The 20,100-nt window shown below is 37.1% G+C and overlaps 1 protein-coding gene across 1 annotated transcript in view; it reads right to left on the reverse strand.

Moving 5' to 3' along the window:
• LOC140138358 (uncharacterized) overlaps positions 1-20,100 on the reverse strand; it is a 118,748-nt gene that overhangs the window by 72,436 nt on the left and 26,212 nt on the right. Inside the window, 12 exon segments of the mRNA XM_072160261.1 lie at positions 254-442; positions 4,490-4,681; positions 5,379-5,592; positions 8,132-8,287; positions 8,849-8,919; positions 10,384-10,491; positions 11,422-11,581; positions 15,640-15,774; positions 16,639-16,788; positions 18,193-18,290; positions 18,932-19,015; positions 19,462-19,616. Of these exon segments, the coding sequence (XP_072016362.1) occupies positions 254-442; positions 4,490-4,681; positions 5,379-5,592; positions 8,132-8,287; positions 8,849-8,919; positions 10,384-10,491; positions 11,422-11,581; positions 15,640-15,774; positions 16,639-16,788; positions 18,193-18,290; positions 18,932-19,015; positions 19,462-19,616 (1,712 nt within the window).

Genomic DNA, 20,100 nt, shown 5'->3' on the forward strand with positions numbered 1-20,100 from the left:
TATTGTGTACGATGTAGTTTATGGTAATGACCCGTGCCCAGAGGATTTAAACCATAGCGAGATCTGGGCGACCAATCACAAGCCAGATCCATTTAAAGATGCATTACATCATGGCCAATTTTAGTTAGGCCTCTCCATAGAGTTCCGTGTTAAGAACCCAAAGTAAGTAATCCACTTGGGAAGCTAACAAACAGAGGGAGTGCGGTGACTGAAAATATCAGATGTGAAAATCTTATCAATTGCATAAACTTACCTCTCCAAAGCTTCCAGTGATATAGCGGAAGTTGGTTACAGTTTCGCATGCTGAAAGTGTGCACACGATGGTCTCCGATGGTCGCACCAAGTTTTGGTTAACACAGAATGATTCCGCGACGATCGCATTATTCTGGTTCATGCACATTACTGTACGTGTCTGTACGCCAGTTCCACATGTAACTGAGCACTGTGGAAAAAGTTACATATAAAAAGGATTAATATCATAACATTATGTAGCATGGAACATCAGTTGCTGGATGTACAAGTTCATGTGAGCAAGGTGGATTTTACAGTTACATGCATAAGCAAGATGTCTGGAGGTAAAGTCCCTGTGCAGGCAGGTATGTCCGGAGTTTTTTCTCTGGTCTCTCTGCCTATCCATGTCATGTTTCTATTGTAATTTCCTGTTTAATTGTGCTATAGTGCGATGTATGATTCTTCTTTCCCCTGTATATCTTTAAAGTAAGACTAGGATGAATAAATAAAAATACACTGACTATTGTAAATGTTTAAGTGCAAGTGGTATCATTGAGCTATGTTAATATATTGTGCATTTGGAAGGCAATGGCTCCTTATCCACCTTTGACCCCAAATTCGTGTACACCTCAAAGGTAAGTAAAATTACTGCATATTTATGTGCAAGTACCATCACTGTGCTATGTAATGTGCGGGAGAGGAAGCATGTTGAGCAGAAAGTACATTTTTGACTCCTATGGTCGGTCTCTGACATGGCAGTCATTGAAATCTTACTTTATAGAGTAAACTTGTAAACTCTTGACGAGAGCATATTTTAGTAAGCATATTGTGTATTCAGTGTTAAACTTGTCTTGGATCTGCTGATGTGATCTGCTATTGTCGAGTTACTGAACTACGGATCGTACATGTTGTTAGTTTGTCGCCTTGTCAACATTGTGTTAGTACACTCCTGTCAAAATTTTATAGCAATTTACCATAATATTACTATAAATGTTATGAAAGCTTAATTGACTAATTAGAAAAAAAAGTAAGTAAAAATGTCACACTTCAAAATCATCTTCAAAGCACACATGAGGAATACAAACAAACCTTGACACATCAAACTTGTGATGCAATCAAACAAAAGTTGCTGATTAGGCCTACTATAACAATAGACCCCATCAAATAAACATGGCAGCCATGTTGGTAGATAGTTTTAAGTGTCATAAGGACAGCTCTCTAGTATGATTCTACAACCATTCATACCTATCACCTCTTATTGTATTAGCATGCAAATTGCCCAGTGGAGACTCGTCCAGTTAAAATCCATACACCCTGTATGTAAGTCGATCATGACCATAATCTTGTACACATGAGGTGTAGGTATCAAATTAAGGTCATGACTTATATACAGGGTGTATGGATTTTAACTAGAAGAGCCAAATCATGTTTTAAAGATACCATGCCAATGAAGGTCCAACATTGATTGATTACTTTTATCAAAATCAATTCACATATGTGATGCGATCAAGCAAAATGAGTCTGATGTCGAAATTCAGATTTCAATTTTATCAAATGAGCCATTCTCAGAGCTTTATTTTGATCGAAACCCCATCATAACAATAAAATACAAAGGAAGTTTGTACTATTATTCCCGACATGCGATCAAGCAAAACTGTAACTTGGAAATATTGATTTTGAGATATAGCCAAAAAAAGGTAATATTTTCTTTTCTTTCCTGCTGTTTTGGAAACTCTTTAATTGCTCATATTTTTGGAATTGGTTGTTCAATTTCGATGGGGTAAAATGCAGCTTTGCAAATGCTTTTTGCTATCCTATAAGAAATTGAAAACTTAATATTTCCGAGTTCCGATTGATTTTGCTTGATCGCATCACATATGTTGTAAAAATAAGATGACAACATGCAGAGGAATACTGGACGTAATAATGGCGACTGACCACTTATTCTACTACCTATTCCAGCAAAATAAAGTACTAATTTTTTGGATTATCCCATTTTGCCATATCAATAAATTCTGAAAATCCTACCTCTTATTTCAGACGTACCACTGCTCAGCAGTGTAAATCTCCCAGTAAATCTATCTATATCACCATTTCACAACATTACTATTAACACAATTAATCTACTACCATCACTGTGAGTGTACACACAATCAGAGGGACAATAGGCCAAAAGCATTTTTGCATGTTTTCTTACAATTCATGTTGTCACATGCATTCAAAATTTTGAGTATAGGCTATCAGTCAGTTCGGAATTTTAATATTTACGTTATTTTTATTTTTGATAATTGGTTATAAAAATGATTTCACATAATGCATAACACAAAATTAGACTTTGGGCTTGATTGTCACAGCATATGAAAAATGCCCTACAAATGCATATTAAAATTTGACTAAAAATTTAAAATTTGAATTAAGAACTAAATAAAGGATTAGGATTTAGCTATGTTTCATTTGGCAAAACAGGAAAACAAATAGTGCTGTATTTTTCTGTTAAATGGCATTAAGGCCCGCTAGCCCTTAGGTTCTCTTGTCCAAAAATACAAAGGGTTTGCTAGTCCACAAGTTAGGGCTAGTGCTATGGTTAGGTTTAGGGCAATATTACATTCACTGTGGTTAGAGTGCTAGTGACCCTTATTACTAAACTGGCCTCAAAAAGAAAATTTTTCACAGGGTCATATCTTAAAATCCTCTCCATAAAAATGAACAAAAATTGCACACAGGATTACTTCACTACTCTGCTCTAAACACATGTCAGTAACCAAGCAGTTGTCCAACTGACACCACAGTAAAATGCACTGACATGGAACACCTTCCTGGACCAAAATTCACATCCCAACAGATTTCTTTTGTTGGGTTCCAATTATTCGCCTGTGAATGTGGTCCCAAAAGCTGTTCCGTGTCAGTGCATTTTACTGTTGTGTCAGTTGGACAACTGCTTGGTTACTGACATGTGTTTAGAGTAGAGTTTCTTTTTGAGGCCAGTTTAGTAAGTGGACGCAGACCAAAACAATTACCTCCTGTATATCATCATGTATGTAGCAAAGGATAAATGGAAGCAAAATGGTTAAACAATTAAATATTGCCGAGCAGGACAGTTTATGCGTTTTGTGGTTTGGAGGAAAACATTTTACATTTTGTGTAGGTATAAGGAATTCAAATACCGTATTTCCTCAAATAGTCGCCCCCCCTCAAAATAAACGCCTCCACCACTTTTTTCAACCAAGATGTTTCAAAAATTCTGATAGTCGCCCCCCTCAAAATAAACGCCTCTACCACTTTTTTCAACCAAGATGTTTCAAAAATGCCGATATTTCCATGCTATCTTGTGTAGTAAGCTTACCAAGCGGGCCCACATCGTCGATAACAGCGTCAATATAATCGGAAGTGAACTAGAATTCAGTTTTTTTAGTTCATAGTTTGTCATTTCAACATGAGTTTTAAGTTTACCTAATGATTTTAACAAGAATTATCTTTCTAAAAATGACTTTAATTAAACGCCCCCATGCATTAACGTGTAGCAAAAAATCGCAAAATCAAGAAACTGCAAAATGGAAAATGAATATACCGCTACAATATCACGCAATACATGTGACCTGCTCTCACAAAACCAGACACTAATAATAAGTCGCTAATTTTGAAAATTGATCTTTTGATGTCATCATTTAGTTCAGGTCTTCAGCTTTCATTTGATACAAAAATTATGTTTCTGGGACATGTGGTCCTCATTCTACAGTCTTTCAACTGGAAGTGGGAAGCAACACATAAAGAAAAGACAAATGCAAGAAAACTGGCTTTAAAGATGTAAAATGACCGGTTAAGAACCTCGTTTTAGCTCAGAAAATGCTAGATTTGGGTGCTTTAGACGTAAAAGAATATTTTGTTTTCAATGGTAGGTTAAAGTAAACATATTAAGGATTCAAAAAATAATAAAAACTGAAAAACAAAATCTGGAAGGTTTTTCACCCCTTTCCCAATGTATCTCGAAATGGCTGAGTGCGACTTATGGCGGGTTTCGTCAGAGCGGGTCACATTTGACCAAATCTGATCCAATCAGGCTAAAGTTAGCAATAATGAAAAGGGAGGTAAAAAACATAACAAAATGGACAACCAAGTATTCAAGAGACCTTGAGATTCAACATAAGTGTAAGTACTGAGCAAGTTAGTACTGGTATTAAGTCAACTATCAAACTGAGTGGATCACATTGGGTCACATATTATTATACCAATTGTTTCTTTCCTCCCGATCTATACTTACCGAGCTTAGTGGTCCTGTTACATAACGATAGGTATTTGCAACTGGACATGTTACACCAGTATTACACGTTTGTGTGGTAGACACGGTACCTAATCCGGCGCTGACACAGTTGGCAGTTGCAACCACGACTGAGTTAGCATTAAGACAGGACACTGTGCGACTTTGGATGCCGGTTCCACATGTTACAGAACACTGGTGGGGAGAAAAACAGGAAATGTTTTAGCTCATGTCCAATTCAGCATCGAAGTGGTTATGTAATTCTCTTGGTTACCAGATCACGCTTTTTTGGTATGCCTTCAAGTGCTATATACTTTGTGGTGATTATTTCGATTGTGGTTCATTACTCAAGCGTGTGATTCCGTTGACATAGTAACATTACGTAACCATTTATTATTTACGTAATTACGTACTTATTTATTTAATCTACCTTTATTGAGGGTAAAACTGCATTTACTAGTCAGATTTGATGTGATGGGTTGCCAGACTGATAAAGCCAAAAGTGTAGTGGTGCAAGATCACTAAAATAACCACAGTTGAAAAGACATTTATTTTGGAGGATGGTACGTATATTTGTCCAAATAGTCTCATTTTCATCAAAATTACAATATTTTTTATCAAAAGTAGCATGTACATCTTAGAAATATTGGGCTATTCCAGTTGAAATCCATACACCCCCTATGGAAGACACAACCTTAATCTCTCACACAAGGAGTGTGAATTTCAAGTGGTGTTACCCGACTGGGCGGATCCATTCCAAATCTACACCCCCTGTGTGGGAGATTAAGGTAATGTCTTCCATGTGATGGGGATGTGTGGATTTCAGCCAGAACAGCCCACTGTTAGGTCACTCCCGTTTGCTACCAGCCTGATATACCCAATAAGGACTTACCGCTCCAAAGCTGCCAATAACGTAAGAGAAAGATGTTACAATGGTGCATGCTTGTATGAAGCACGGTTGTGTGGCTGCCGGTCTCACGCCGGTACACATGGCATCGGATACGGTGGTTTCAGTATTTGTGTCTTGGCATACGATTGTGCGTGTCTCTACACCATCTCCGCAGGTCACCGAGCATGATCCAAATGGTCCAGCGACAAATTGAAATCTGTGACATTGAACAACATATTTTAGAATTGGCTATGTACATAATCAAATGGCTGTTTTTATTTTCTATATATGACAATCAAGGCAAAGATATATTTTTTTACCAAAATATATGCCTATTAATATTTTAGACCAAACTGAACCTTAGTTTGAGCCATTTTGGCATAAAAATGGCAAATTTATGATTTGTGCTGGTTGGGCAAAGCAGGACCACTTGACATGAATGCAGCAAAATCGAAAAGTGAACAAATGTTCATCTAAGAGCTATATATATATATGCACGAATGGAAATACCCATCCGATCGTCTACCCAGGGTAACCTTACCCTGGGTAGACAATGTGATTGGGACTTTAAAGGGGGGTAACCCTATTGGTTTTGGATATGGATTGTCTTTAAAATTACATAATAATATCAAATATCTCCCCCTTTATGCTGCTTTGTGAAAAAACGAGAGCATTTTCAGCGTAAATGTGAATAAATAGCCAAATTTGCAATCCAATACCTTGTATACGTGAATTGCATTCTGGGTAGGCATGCAACAACAACAATTCCCGTTCGTATGACGAATGCTGACATGCTGCAATGCCCGGCCCCATATTGAACGGAAAATATTTTTTTGTTTTTTGTTTTTTCGTAAAAAAAAAAAAAAAAAGGAAACAAAATATATTTCCCTTGCAATATGTACATTTCAAATTAATATAAAAAGTTTGGGTTAAAATGGAGAGGAAAAAACCTTCCGATACGGGTTTTGAACCGGTACCTCTTGGGTAAAAGAACGGTAGCGCTAGCCAATTGAGCTATTTCACCAACTGAAATAATCAAGGAATTGTTTTAATTATATACGGCGGACCGCTCCTCAGCACTTAGCGTGGTTCGCTTTTTTCTCTTCCCATGATCCAAGTAATTTTATTGTTTACAAACTGGTATACCTGTAAAACCGCTGTGATTCATGATTTCTCCGAAATACATCGACTTGGAGCGTCAAATTTCAGGATAGTAATGAGAAAAATAGTATCTATTATGTGATACCAAAACCTCATCAACAATGAAAAAAAAATCGGGGATGATGCTGTCGATCGGGTCACGGACCTTTAATATAGAGTTACGATGTATGCACACCATACGGTTGTTCTTATACAGCTCTATAGAGCATTCTAACTTGTGTGATCACAAAATACGCCGCCTATTGGATGTAACAAAACGAAAATCATAGTGTCAACCCAGGGTGACCGTGGAAGACATTTTGTCAACTTCAGGTTGTTACTTCAGTGTGCATGTCAACCTGGGGTAGTCGGGATGTATACTTAAATACACATGTAAGATGAACAGTTGAACATGTAAGATGAATATAGTTCAGTGAAGTGATGCTTATTGGGAAAGTTCTATACATGTAAATTAAGCGCTCAATAATGTAATATTGTCACCAAATGTATATTGTCAACAACCAGATATTTATGTCTTTTCCTTGATTGAAACAAAACCAAAATCGCAGTGTCAACCCGCGGTTATCGTTAAGGACCTTTTATTAACTTCTGATTGTTATTTTACATCTACATGGCCATGCTATTTGGATTAAACAATAAGAAATGAACTTCGAATCTTGCAGCAGTTGCATTCAACCATTCGCGAATCACATAAACACGCATGCGCTGTTGTATTTACAGTGTTCCTTCCTTCGATAATTCTGATGCAATGTAATAGCAGTGGATTCATTTCACTGTGCACATAGCGTTAAACGTACAAAAGATGTATAATGTTCATAGGCGAATAATTTTCATAGACATTACACGTTGGAAAGAAGTCATACGTCATATACCTTGTCTGTTATAGTAACAGCACACGGATATATATCCAGATTTTACCAAAGTAATATAGAGTCTACCCAGGGTAAGGTTACCCTGGGTAACCTTACCCTAGGTAGACGATCAGATGGGTATTTCCATTCGTGCATATATATATATATGACATACCAACTAGGTGGAGACGGGAGAGGATAATTCCTAAATGTATAGACGAATCTAAATTCACGCATTCCTGAACCTGACTAGCAGCCTTTAGTTGGGTAGCCGTCGGCTACAATGCACTCAAAATGTGAAATGATTCGGCCTTGGCGGAAATCTTAAACTGCATTCCATCACCCGTTATACACCTTAATCGGATTAACTACATGCGGTATCTATGCATTGATGTACTTGCGAACAAAAGGACTATGTATGAATAGATGCGATGGGATTACCTGCGGAATTATCTCTATTTATATATATTATTCTATTAACCCTCCTCGTCCTTGCATCTTCTCGGTGTTAGGCGGCTTTTATTTGCACAATTGGACGCTCAAAACACCAGGTTGGTGCTAGCGGCTAATCCTGACCATGACTTGGCTCGTTGGATTCGTCTATACCGGTACAAAATTTACCAAAATTTGTTAAGTATTTTGAGGCCATAATTGTCTTCATTTGGCCCATTTGGTGCTTTTACTATTTTGCTTGGTGCATCACTGTTCATGAGCAGAAAACAAATATCCCAAACTATATCTTACTGTTCAGCAGCGCAACAATCTCTGCTGGTCGCAGGCTTATCTGCAGGGCAGGTATCTTCAGACCGAAGACGAGTTGTTGAATCGACTATTTCTACACAAAGAACTGTCCTCTGTTGTACACAGTTAATACATGTCTCCCATGCACCTTCCAACCACCTGAAAATCAATTGAGGATCGAGAAATATTATAACCGTTCAATTTTATTTCCACACATATCTTTGTATTTTGGTTTTTTGAAAGACTTTTGAAAGACTTTTTACTTTTTCAGACGAACAATTATAACTGTTAATTGAACATTTAAAGATTGGAAATGTCATACTGGTAACATTTTTATGTCCAGTCATGTGATGGAAATCATACATTATAGGCTTAAACAGTAACTGTTAGGCCTAAAAAAAAATTTGTTTGATTGGTGTAACATGAAAAAAAAAATTCGGTAGGTCGGTCGGCAATTTTTTTTTATAAATTTTTTTTTAACACACATTTTAAGCTGAAAATCACAATTTTTTTTAATTTTTTTAAATTTTAATCTTTTTTTATTTTTTTATTCATTTTTTGCAAAAAAATAAGAAAAAAAGTCTAGTGTCGGGCCTATTTTTATGGTCGGTCGGGTTACGCCAATCAAACATTTTTTTTTAGGCCTTATTATATTGTTACAACTCGAGCACTTTCTGTGAAATTAACAAGATAATTAAAAAACCCAAATAATACACTTACTGGGAGGTACATTCATCATCAACACAATCGTAAGTACTGTAAACTTTCATGCAAGATCCACGCATACAAACCTAAAAAAAAAACACAAGACGACAAGTCATTCATTATATCCTATATGTGACCATCCACCACGAAGTGGTAGTAAAGTCAGTCCTAGGTCATTTTCTGTTTATTGCAGATTTTGAACGAGTGCACATGCTGTGACATGCAGCTTTAAAACGACACCTCAACCAGCTTCATCGGACATCTGGAAGTGAATTTATGGTTCATCAAAGGTCAAATTCCTTATATATTTTACATAGAAATCCATACTGTCTCAAAATGGAAAATGCCGACTTTACGACCAGTTTGTGGTGGATAGGCACATATATGCAGGATGCATAGCCCATTACTTAACTTGTATACAAAGGGGAGACAATTACTAGTAGGCATCAGTAATGATCTTTTGTACTTGTGTGTCATATTTATTTGTATGTATTGTATGAGAGTATGCAATAAACAACCGAACTGTATAACAATTGAAATGGCATCCATGTTGGGGGACAGTTTTAAGGTGACAGAGGGACAGGTCTCTAGTTCGATTCCACAACCATTCATACCTATACCCGTTTCATAATATAATCATGCAAATTGCCTGTGGTACAGAGGGCCAGAATTTTATTTAAATGAGGATGACTATCATGAGAGATGTCGTATTGCATACACTAAACCTCCTTGACTGCCTACATTAGTACCCAGTTTCGACTGCCTACATTAGTACCCAGTTTCAACCAACGTGTATCAGTGGGAGCTGGTGGCCTAATGGTAAGAGCATCCATCTAGTGATCAGAAGGTCATGAGTTCAAATCCTATTCCCTACTATATAGTCACTTTTTTCCCATCAATAGAATTTAATATATGGGCACTATCCGTGATTTGGTGAATCAAAAAATCAATAAAATCGCCAGTTTGCCTTTATCACAGTACCTTATTGGTTCATTACATGATATAATCATCTGCGTAACCAATCAAAATAGCGCTTTTATATATCTTAGTACTTTAAGCTTAATTCCCTTTGCCTCCCTTACTGACTTTTCTTACCATATCTCTGATTGGCTCAATATATGATATAGCTCTCTTTATAACCAATCAGAATAGTTCTTAGATACTGATAATTAGAGATCACTGATAACACTTTTACCGTTGTCTGCTTTCTCTAAAATGCAGACTACCATTAAAAGAACAAGATGTTAAAATATGTTGCCATAAATCTTGAAAGAAAAGAAAAAAATATAGTTAAATTACATGCAGTGGTGGCCCCCCAATCAGAACTCTTACCGCCCTGTTGCCTCCCCCCCCCCAGTAAAAACCCAAAATTATGCAAATTTAACCTTTTTATGGTAATTTTATGCAAAATTTTTGATTTTGCCCCCTGATATTCACTTTGCCCCCTCAATGCCCCCCGAAAAAAAATTCCCGGCACTGCCACTGATTACATGTTGAAGTGATCGACAAAAATTGATAGAAAAAGAACAAATGTTTCATATTTCGCTTACCTCCCGACGTGAAGTGCCACAACTGGTACCATCAAGTGGAGGGACGTTATTGGTTATTCCTTCCAAGTTCGCATCAAGAAGGTCACATCTTAGAGCTGTACACATTTCCTGCAAACATAGGAGGAGTAACAAAACTATTTAATATGAACTGACGCTGAAATACCACTTTGAAAGTTTCCAACATTTTTTACTAATTATGCTAGCATTTGTGTTCAAAAAGGACTAGCTAAATGGCATACATGTAGTACGTATGAGGAGCTTATGTTCAAAACCAAGTCTAAGGCCTAAAAAAAAATTGTTTGATTGGCGTATCTCGACCTACCCTAAAATAAGGCCCGACCCTAACTTTTCCCCCTTTTTTTTGCAAAAAAAATAATAAAATTTAAAAAAATAAATTTAAATAAATAAATTTAAAAAAAAAAAGAAACCTTTATCAAACAAAATTTACAGCTTAAAAAAGTTAAAAAAAAAAAAAAAGAATCCCGACATACCTACCCTAAATTTTTTTTTTATGTTACGCCATTCAAACAATTTTTTTAGGCCTAACTCTGCTGCAGGTCATGTCTGTACTTAAGATTTTGAATATCAGAGCTGGGACAAATTAGGAGAACCAGGGCTTCACACCCTACTCTTTTCAAAACTGACTGCAAGCTACATGTGCCGGCGTAGCTTAGCATCTACTCCATTGGTAACACTCAATTTCTAGTCATTACGTTTTGATACCTGTAGAGATTTGATCATGTCTCGTCTCCTTTTTCAACCAAATCGACGGTAAATAACTCTTGTAGCGAGGGATCAACATTTGACGACAAAATTGCCACAGGCAAAACTCACTTCCTGGTAACTAAATACCACACAAGGTCATTTTTATGTAACTCATTGACCCACTTGTGTTATATACTGCCTCTAGCTATGACATTCTTGTGATCTAGTCAACTCATTGACAGATACGAACCTCATTTCAATTTTTGATCAATTCTCTCCAGGTAGTGAAACGTAATGTTTCAACTGAAGAAGTAACTTTGAAAAACTACAAACCTTTGTGTCTGCGTATGCTACTGCAGCTGAGGCATAAGGGCCAAAGGTCATCTGACATTGTCTGGTAGCATTGATGTAATACCCGGCCATAGGGGCACTGTCGATGCTATATTCAGGCAGGCTCAGAGGTGCATTATCTAAGCAACTCGACTCCGGTGAACTATTAGAGAAAAATATTTAAATAATTTTGAAAAGAAAACGGTGTCATTGTCTGCATGTATACTTTAAGAATTAGGATAATGTTAATTTCCTAAGGGCGAATTTCTCGACGGGTGGCTTAGCAGTTGGCTAGTCTAGCCGCAAGGCTTAAGAGGTCGTAAGACCAGGCTTAACTGAAAACACGTTCCCCGAAGCACGGCTACCACAGCCTCGAGGCTTCGTTAGCCTGTGGGCCAGGCTTGTAGGATTAGCCCCAGGCTTCGCAAAATTTACATTTCTCAAATCAGTCTTCTGTAGCCGTAGTCTCACGCAAGCCTGTTAGGCCAGGCTTAAAGCGGCTTTTCTTGGCCCTGCCTCTGAGCAGGTCTTAGGTCGTAACACGCGGACTATTTGAATTGACAAATTGCTTAAATTGTAATGCAAAGTTTTTCTTCCATATTTTTGAGAAATCGAGACAGTTGCTATAGTTGGCCTAAGTAATAATTATTGTTCGATTTTATAGTTGAACATTTCACCATTTTATTTTCGTGTTCATTCGAGTCAGTTAAACCTGCTGTTAGTTGAACATTTCACCATTTTATTCAGAGTCTGTTAAACCTGCTGTTGCTCTAAGGCCTACTAATTTGAATGATGAACTTTCTTTTGGAGCAACGGTGCCAAAGGGGTGCAATTAAAGCGAGACGCCATCTTCGGCGTCAACTTGCTGTCGTGAGCGTCTTCAGGAGAGGAAGGATCCTTCTCTGAAGTACGAATATACCAAATTTAAATCGCGCTGCCGATGCAGTAAAGGCAATGTTGTAAGGCTTAGGGGCCTACTGATCTACTTGAACCTAACTTGTAACGGTCAACAACGGTCAAGGAGCAACCCTCTCCTTCCTGTTCAACTTCTACAAGAAGTGCCCCCCCCATATTTGACATGTCCAAAAACCTTGACGTTCCACATTAACTTGCTACCATGCTTTCCTCTTTTTTGCCTAGATTTATTATCGGACGCCTTGCTTTCAAATTTGGCTGCAAAATATGCAGTAATTCAATTCTGTATACATTTGTATACATCTATATACATCATCATCATCATCATCATCATCATCATCATCATCATCATCATCATCATCATCATCATCATCATCATCATCATCATCATCATCATCATCATCATCATCATCATCATCATCATCATCATCATCATCATCATCATCATCATCATCATCATCATCATCATCATCATCATCATCATCATCATCATCATCATCATCATCATCATCATCATCATCATCATCATCATCATCATCATCATCATCCAACATCATCATCATCATCATCATCATCATCATCATCATCCAACATCATCATCATCATCATATTAAACTATGCACTCCTGCTAAATTCGCAAATAGAACATGAAAATATCAGCAGTAGATAGCACGCACGATGGTTGTCAAATGGTTGGTTATGTTTTTGTTTTTGCACCAAAATGATCCTTAATATTGTTTTACTTTTGACAAACATGCGTATGATTTGTGTGAAGTGTGAAACAATTTTTGCTTTAGGCCTACTTTTAGGGGAATCAAAGTTTCCTTTCCTGTAGGCTTGCAGTTTTACCCTTTTTGAAATGCAAAAAAAAAAAAAAAATAATGCGTCGAGTACAAAGTATAGAAGTATCTTTCATGCAAGCAGGACTCATAATATAAAGTAAAGTTGAAATAAAATAATACATAAAAGACACAAAAACAGAAAAATACTAGTCTTGCATCAAGTTGTGTACGGTGTAAGCCCAAGCACAAGACCGCCGGTCTAGGCTAGTCTTTGCGCTGGTAACCTTATTAGTACGGTAAACCGTGAAGGACAACAGCTTATGCACATCTACCTCCAACTGCCTATACAATTAAGTCGCTGGTAGAAAGGGACGAGGTTGTCAAGCGTTAAGCCTGCAAGGCCACTAAGACCAGCTTGAATTTGCGTTCAAGAAATCCGGCTACAGTTAAGACTCGGGCTTCGAGAGCGGGCTAGGCTTAGTAGCCTCAAGGCCACCTTAAGCCTAAGGCTTACTAAGACGTCTATCGAGAAATTCGCCCTAAGGGTCTTGTGATTTGGGAAAGAAAATAGGGTTTATAAATAATAAAGATGCCATGATTTTCACAAATCAAGAAAATGATTCATTAGGTTGTATTCGACAAAGACCTAAAATATGTCACCTAAAATAAATACATCCTTAAATTATCTCAGACTAGTACTTGTTTCAGATTTTATTAGGCTGTGCAAATTTTATTCACAAAGCTCATCCCCATGTAAAAATGTAAAATTCCTTGCATAACTGTCGAAATAATCGCCTCTGGATTGGCCATTAACTTTTTTAAGCATGTGTGGTCAACAGTAAATACTACATGCATTGCGATTCAAATTAGTACCAGTAGGATGATATTTAAATACCAGAAACAGGACCACAAATGCCTATACTGCTTTCACAATGAATTCAGGGCAATGATGTAACCGGCATTTTTTGATGACATAAGACCGATTCATGATGCAACAGGTTCAATTATACAAATAATTATGCTGATATCGGACAAAAAAAATATTGCAACATAAAAAAATGTGTGTCAAAAAGAAATGACGACACTAAATGACAGCTAGTTACAAAATTAAAAATTTCATAAATTTAAAATTTTTAAACCACATAATATGGTCAAACTTACTTTTGTTCCTAATAGTAGCACATGCTCATAACAAAGTTACCACAAAAGTATGTGCTGTTCTACAGAGTCTTAGCCAGAAATCAGAAACCACCCGTCCAATTTATACCAAAATTTGACCCTCAAATATAAAACAACTTGTATACCCATGGAAGGGTCACTGGGTTAAAATATGTCCCGATTTGGCCTTAACATGTCACTTTGAATTAGTCCCAATCATCTGTTTTAGAGCTATCACATCTCTAAAATCCATTAAATCTACCCGTCTAAAATTGGATTAGCCTGTCTTAAGGACGGGCAGACGTATGGCTGGCTAAGACCTTGCTGTTCTATGTGCTATTATTACATACTTTTTTACAAACTCTCTAATATTTATGAGCAATTTAGCTCAAAATTTGGAATCAAGATTATTTGATGTTAGCACCTTGGATTAAGATATTTTCTAGATAAATGGCACTCTATTTCTATTTCTATGAAGATAGAAAATGCTATTTGAAGCTACCAATTTGGGGGTTCGTTAGTCTAACGCAAAGCGCCGACCACAATACTTCACCTTGATGTGTATTGTAAAAAATAAGAGAAGTAAAAACAGTATATAGTCGAGCCGAAAATAAATACTGCAATATATTTATGACAAGCATCTTTGAGCTCTTGCAAGCTAGTAGTACACCCCGTTGTAAAAAAAGTGCAATGATTTATAGTGCGCTACGCAAAGACAAAATGCCTATAGTTGATCCACAAGCCTCAGCACAATTTACAGGTTGTCGCTGACCACTACGGCCCATATCATTCCACAAACCATTAAACAACAGTGATTTGAGCTAAGAAGCACACACCCTAGACATTCCACAATTGATCTTTGCAGCCATGATCAGCTCCCCGGGTTTCGTACGGGTTACGAGACATTCAGTAGTAAGTTCCTTGTCCAGGGGAATTTCAAGCTTACTCAATTTTACACAAGAGCATACTAGCCACCGCCAAGGTTTGAACCCAAACCTCTCGCACCATAGTTGAATACCTTATCGATTGAGCTAACTTGACTGCTTGTAATGTACATCGGATCACCAGCATTGGGCTATTCCAGTTGAAATTCACACTACCCCTGTGGAAGATTTTGGAAATATCTTCCACAGAGGGAGTGTGTTTTTCTAATGTAATTGGTCAGAGTTAATCATTTTAAAACCCATACTCTCCCTGTATTATTGCTTTACCTATATCTTCCACAACTGGAGTGAGTATTTCAAATTGAAGTTACCCAATTGTGTATTCTATTCAAAATTTATACTCCCTCTGTGGCAGACTTTAGCTAAATCTTCCACAGGGGAAGTGTGAAATTTAAATAGAATAGCCCATTGTGAATACTTACCTCAAGAAGTTGTTCAAGTCTGTATTGCTGCACTGTGACCAATGGAATGCATCTGAGCCTCCCGAGTTGAGAGATGCCATAATGTTTTTCCTATTGGGACAGTCTGAGAAACCGCCATCATGATACATTCCAATACTGAAAGTAAACATATTTATAGAAATGTGTTTCAGATAACAATTTTTTTTCACTGAAAATGCAAGTTCAGTCGTTGGAAGAATGAGAGCAGAGAGATTCCTGTGCCACACGTTAGATCACCCCAACTCTACAAATTTTAAGTTAACCCAATGAGAACTACCTGCCGATTGGCCCAAAAGAAGTTTTCATTAGCAATTGGACCAATCAGGAACATTGTTAGAATAATAATTATTTCACCATGCAAAAAAGTTAGGGTGAATTATTTGCAGAGCTCCATTCTGATTGGTGATTAAAATTAAGATATGTAATTGACCAATTAGAGGCAATGTTAGATCGTCAGGTAGTAGAGGGTTAAGATCAATTCTAAATGCTTAGATCCTCTTCATTCCAAAGGAAATTTAACATGCATCATTAAGCATCAACGCAATGTTACATGCACTGTACATTATGTGCATGCGGCAACTTGTGTGATGCTTATACTCTTCTGTAGTGCCCGTATCACAGCTTCATGGTATAAGCTAGAGTGGCAATGGAAATAATGCAATTTTGCGATACGGTATTGGTTATTTTGACAGGCCCAAGCAAACCCCATATTTTACAAGAATCTTCAATTCTTGAGGCCCAATGAAATCAACTTATTTAGGCTCTCTGATATGCAGAGTTGCCGACGCATCTCCCAAGGCGCCATCAAACTTGTTGATGGTTATGTTTAAAATGTATATACATGTTAGTAAATTTGCAGGTACTGGTACAGAAAATGTTGCCGACATTTTGTTTCAAATTCATAATACTGATTTAAATTTGCTTCTTAGCCTAATCTAGCCTCTTTTGTTGTTAACTGTGCTAATAAAAAATCAAACCTACCTGTGGCCAATTTCATGAGCCACAGTGAATACAAGTCCACTTGGTCCATGATCCTCTGTGATGATGCAACGCTTGTCTGGATTACAAGCACCTCCAACATCAGCTGCTTTGCCGGTTACCTCTTTATTCCCTGCTGTTGCCAAGTCTCTCCTATTCAAAGAATTGCATACAATTACAAAGTTATTGTCACAGTAATTTTTTTAATCATATCTTTATTCCCAGTGGGCACAGGTTAGGATTTCGACATTGAATCAACGTTGATACAACGTCGAAGTTTCACTTCAACCAAACCCGATTTCAACCTAGAGGTTAGTTGAAATCAGGTTGAAATTTCAACGTTGATACAACATTGAAATTTCAACCTGATTTCAAGTAATTTCTAGGTTGAAATCAGGTTGAAGTCCATCAGGTTGAAGTCCATATGCAAATACAACATGATTTCAACCTGATTTCAACATCGAAATTGATTTCGATGTCAAAATTTCAACCTGATTTCAATGTGATTTCAACGTCAGGGATGCCCACTGGGATTATAGGTTTTTAAATATCTTTGCTTCAAGTGATGGCAGTTATAATTTCCAATGGTTTTCTTTAGCTTTTATATTCAGGGTCACCACACGGTAACAATAATTTTGGCATTCCACAAATCGGATCTTGCAACTTTTTTTAGAATCTTGCAAAATGATTTGCGAAAATCAAAGTTGTTGAAGTTATACTTTTCTTTGTGAATAGCACAGAGTCTGACACTTAAATAATATTTTGCAGTAAACCTTTGACGAGAGCGTATTTTAAGCGTAAGTTGCAAATAATTTACTGCATTGTTGAAACGCACTTGTCTCTGATTGGCTGCTGAGGTACGTGACCTGCTGTTGCAGAGTGGAAATTTTTGAATGAACGTTGCGCCGTACGCATAATTGTTGGCACTGACTTCGCAACATCACGGTAGTATGCACTAGTCAAAGGGTGTGCTGCAAAATATTATAACATGCATAGGCATGCACGCGCACAATCATGCAATGGTAGGGTTTCAGAGCTGAGTTCGAGTGCAGTCAGACAGTGGCACACCCATGTCAAAATGTAAATTTGAGGCAAGAGAGCAGTTGAGTTGTCATGGTTGTACAAGAAAATGAACTGAGACCATTTGAGGCATTCCGGGCCCGGGAAGGCATAGATGTGCTGAACGTGGCCGTGTGTTAAAAAACAAGCTTTTTATAGTGGGAATTCTAATTGAATGAACGCAGCTTTTAATAGTGTGACGAATTTGTGCGTACACTGCGTGATGTACGCCAGCGTGTGCGACTGTGCGTGAGTAACGCGAAAGTGAATCCAACCATGCCCGGGCAACCATGCCAACGCACTCATGATTGGTTAGCATTGCCATTGTATCCAAGGTCGTGCGTTCGCGTTGTTGTTTGAAATACGCGATATACGATCGCGGTTGGATCGAGTGCAGCTGTTGAAAGCTGCGTTCATTCAATTGGAATTCTTACTATAGTCAGGGATGGGAAGTATGCAGAATTCGACATATCATTTCAATTAATTAGAACTACTTACCCTGTAATGAGAACCGAAACGTCTGAATTGTCACCCTTCTGCCAATCACAGAAATTGTTCAATGAATGCTCCAATTCATCCGATAAATCAAGCTTTTTCTGAAGGGTAAAATTGCAAAAATCGTCAATATAAAAAGAAAAACGCGAAACGGTAAGCTTAAATTTCGATTCTCTGAAGCAGACGAAAGAAGTGTTTCTAGTTTGTTTTTCCTTTGTTTTTTGTTTTTTATATTTCTTTTTTCTTGAAAAAGGATATTTTTAGAGTAATTGGTCACAACAACCCATTCAATTCGTTTAAATACGTTTCAAATTAATGTATCTACAGAATTCAAGCGAAAAACCTAGGTAACAAATAAAAATATAAAACTATGTTGTGATTGGTTGAAAGTTTTTGGCGTAACAGGTCAGTACACGTACTGGTGTACACGATGTACATGTAGATTAGATGCAGCAATCAGCATGCAGAAGAGTGAACCTACAAATTACATTCTGGTATTAAAATATTCTTGCTAGCATTCTGCATTAATGTTTTAGCTGTCGTTAAACATATTTATCTTATTTAGCTGTAATCAAACATATTTTAGCTGGTATGGTATCAAGCATATTTTACTTGGAATTAAATGTATTTTAGCCAGTATTATTTTATAAACATCTTTATTATTTTAGCTGGTATAAGTAAACGCATAGGGTGATAATTTAAGGTGTTAGTTTTTATAAAAGCATGTTTTTGAATAGGATACCTGTGGCTCTTCAATAATGGTGATTTTGTTGATGTTTAGAACTATATCAGCATCCAAACTGCTATCCTTCATCAGACCTGATACCTGCAATGGGGGAAAATATGTAAAAGTAATGTTATGTTTTTCATTGGAATAAATACAACTTGAAATTAATATTTAAGTAAAATAAAAAATATAGAATAATTTAATTGATGTGAGTTGCCTGATGAAGTGTGAAGGTATCACACGCAACGCAGGGTCAGTAGTAAGCGGGCGGCCGGGATGCCATGGCCGCCCCACTTTTTAGAAATTTGTTATGTTTTTCTATATATCTTTATTTCAATTTGGGCATTTATTTGTAATTTGGCCGCCCCACATTTGTGATGGCCGCCCCACATTTTTCAACCTTGCTACGGCCCTGTCGCAACGTATCGTTGCTAAAAATAGTAAGTCCAGTATTTTGATTTAATTCCAAACTTCAATTTAATTGATGATTATGAACAGTATTTTACAGAATTATTTTTCTTTTCTTAAAATGTTATGACTGTTACCTGGTTAAGAATGCTCAGAACGTAGTTTTCGACTGACTCTCCATAGGTAGCATACATTTGATCATCAACAACAACTGAAGCCTCGATATGTTTGGGTTCATCAGACACATCTCTTCTCCTTCTTTCACTTATTTTGTCCTCTGTTGGTCTGTCTACTACACTCGGCAGAATAAAAGAAAATATTACAATGTAATAAATGTTTTTATGTTGTCTAAAGAAATCGTCTTCATTTGAAAGAAAACAATAATTGATATTACACATTTAATTGGTTTTTTGCTCATTTAAAAGTTCTAGAAAGAACCTGAACGATTTAAACAGGCCTTTCTAATTAATTAATTAAGGGAACATCACAAAGTGAAAAGTAGTTTTAACCCTTTTTTTTTTTTTGGTTAAAGAACTTTTTTTTCTGTTCTTCAAGCTTAAGGTTAGCCGAGAGTTTTTCATGCGCTTGATTTCAGAGGGGCGTAAGTTCATAACAGAAACAGCCATGCAGAAAATGAACAAGCGTACCGGGACGTAGGCCTACTTCTACAATAGAATATCGATCCACGGTCAAGACATGAAAAGGCTATGAAACTTGGCTTAGCTCGTGCCCGGAGCTCGGATGCCGGGGGGTGCCACAAGCCGTTTTCGGCAATT

Source organism: Amphiura filiformis, chromosome 17 (assembly GCF_039555335.1).
Source record: "Amphiura filiformis chromosome 17, Afil_fr2py, whole genome shotgun sequence".
In the NCBI taxonomy this organism is placed as follows: Eukaryota; Metazoa; Echinodermata; class Ophiuroidea; order Amphilepidida; family Amphiuridae; genus Amphiura; species Amphiura filiformis.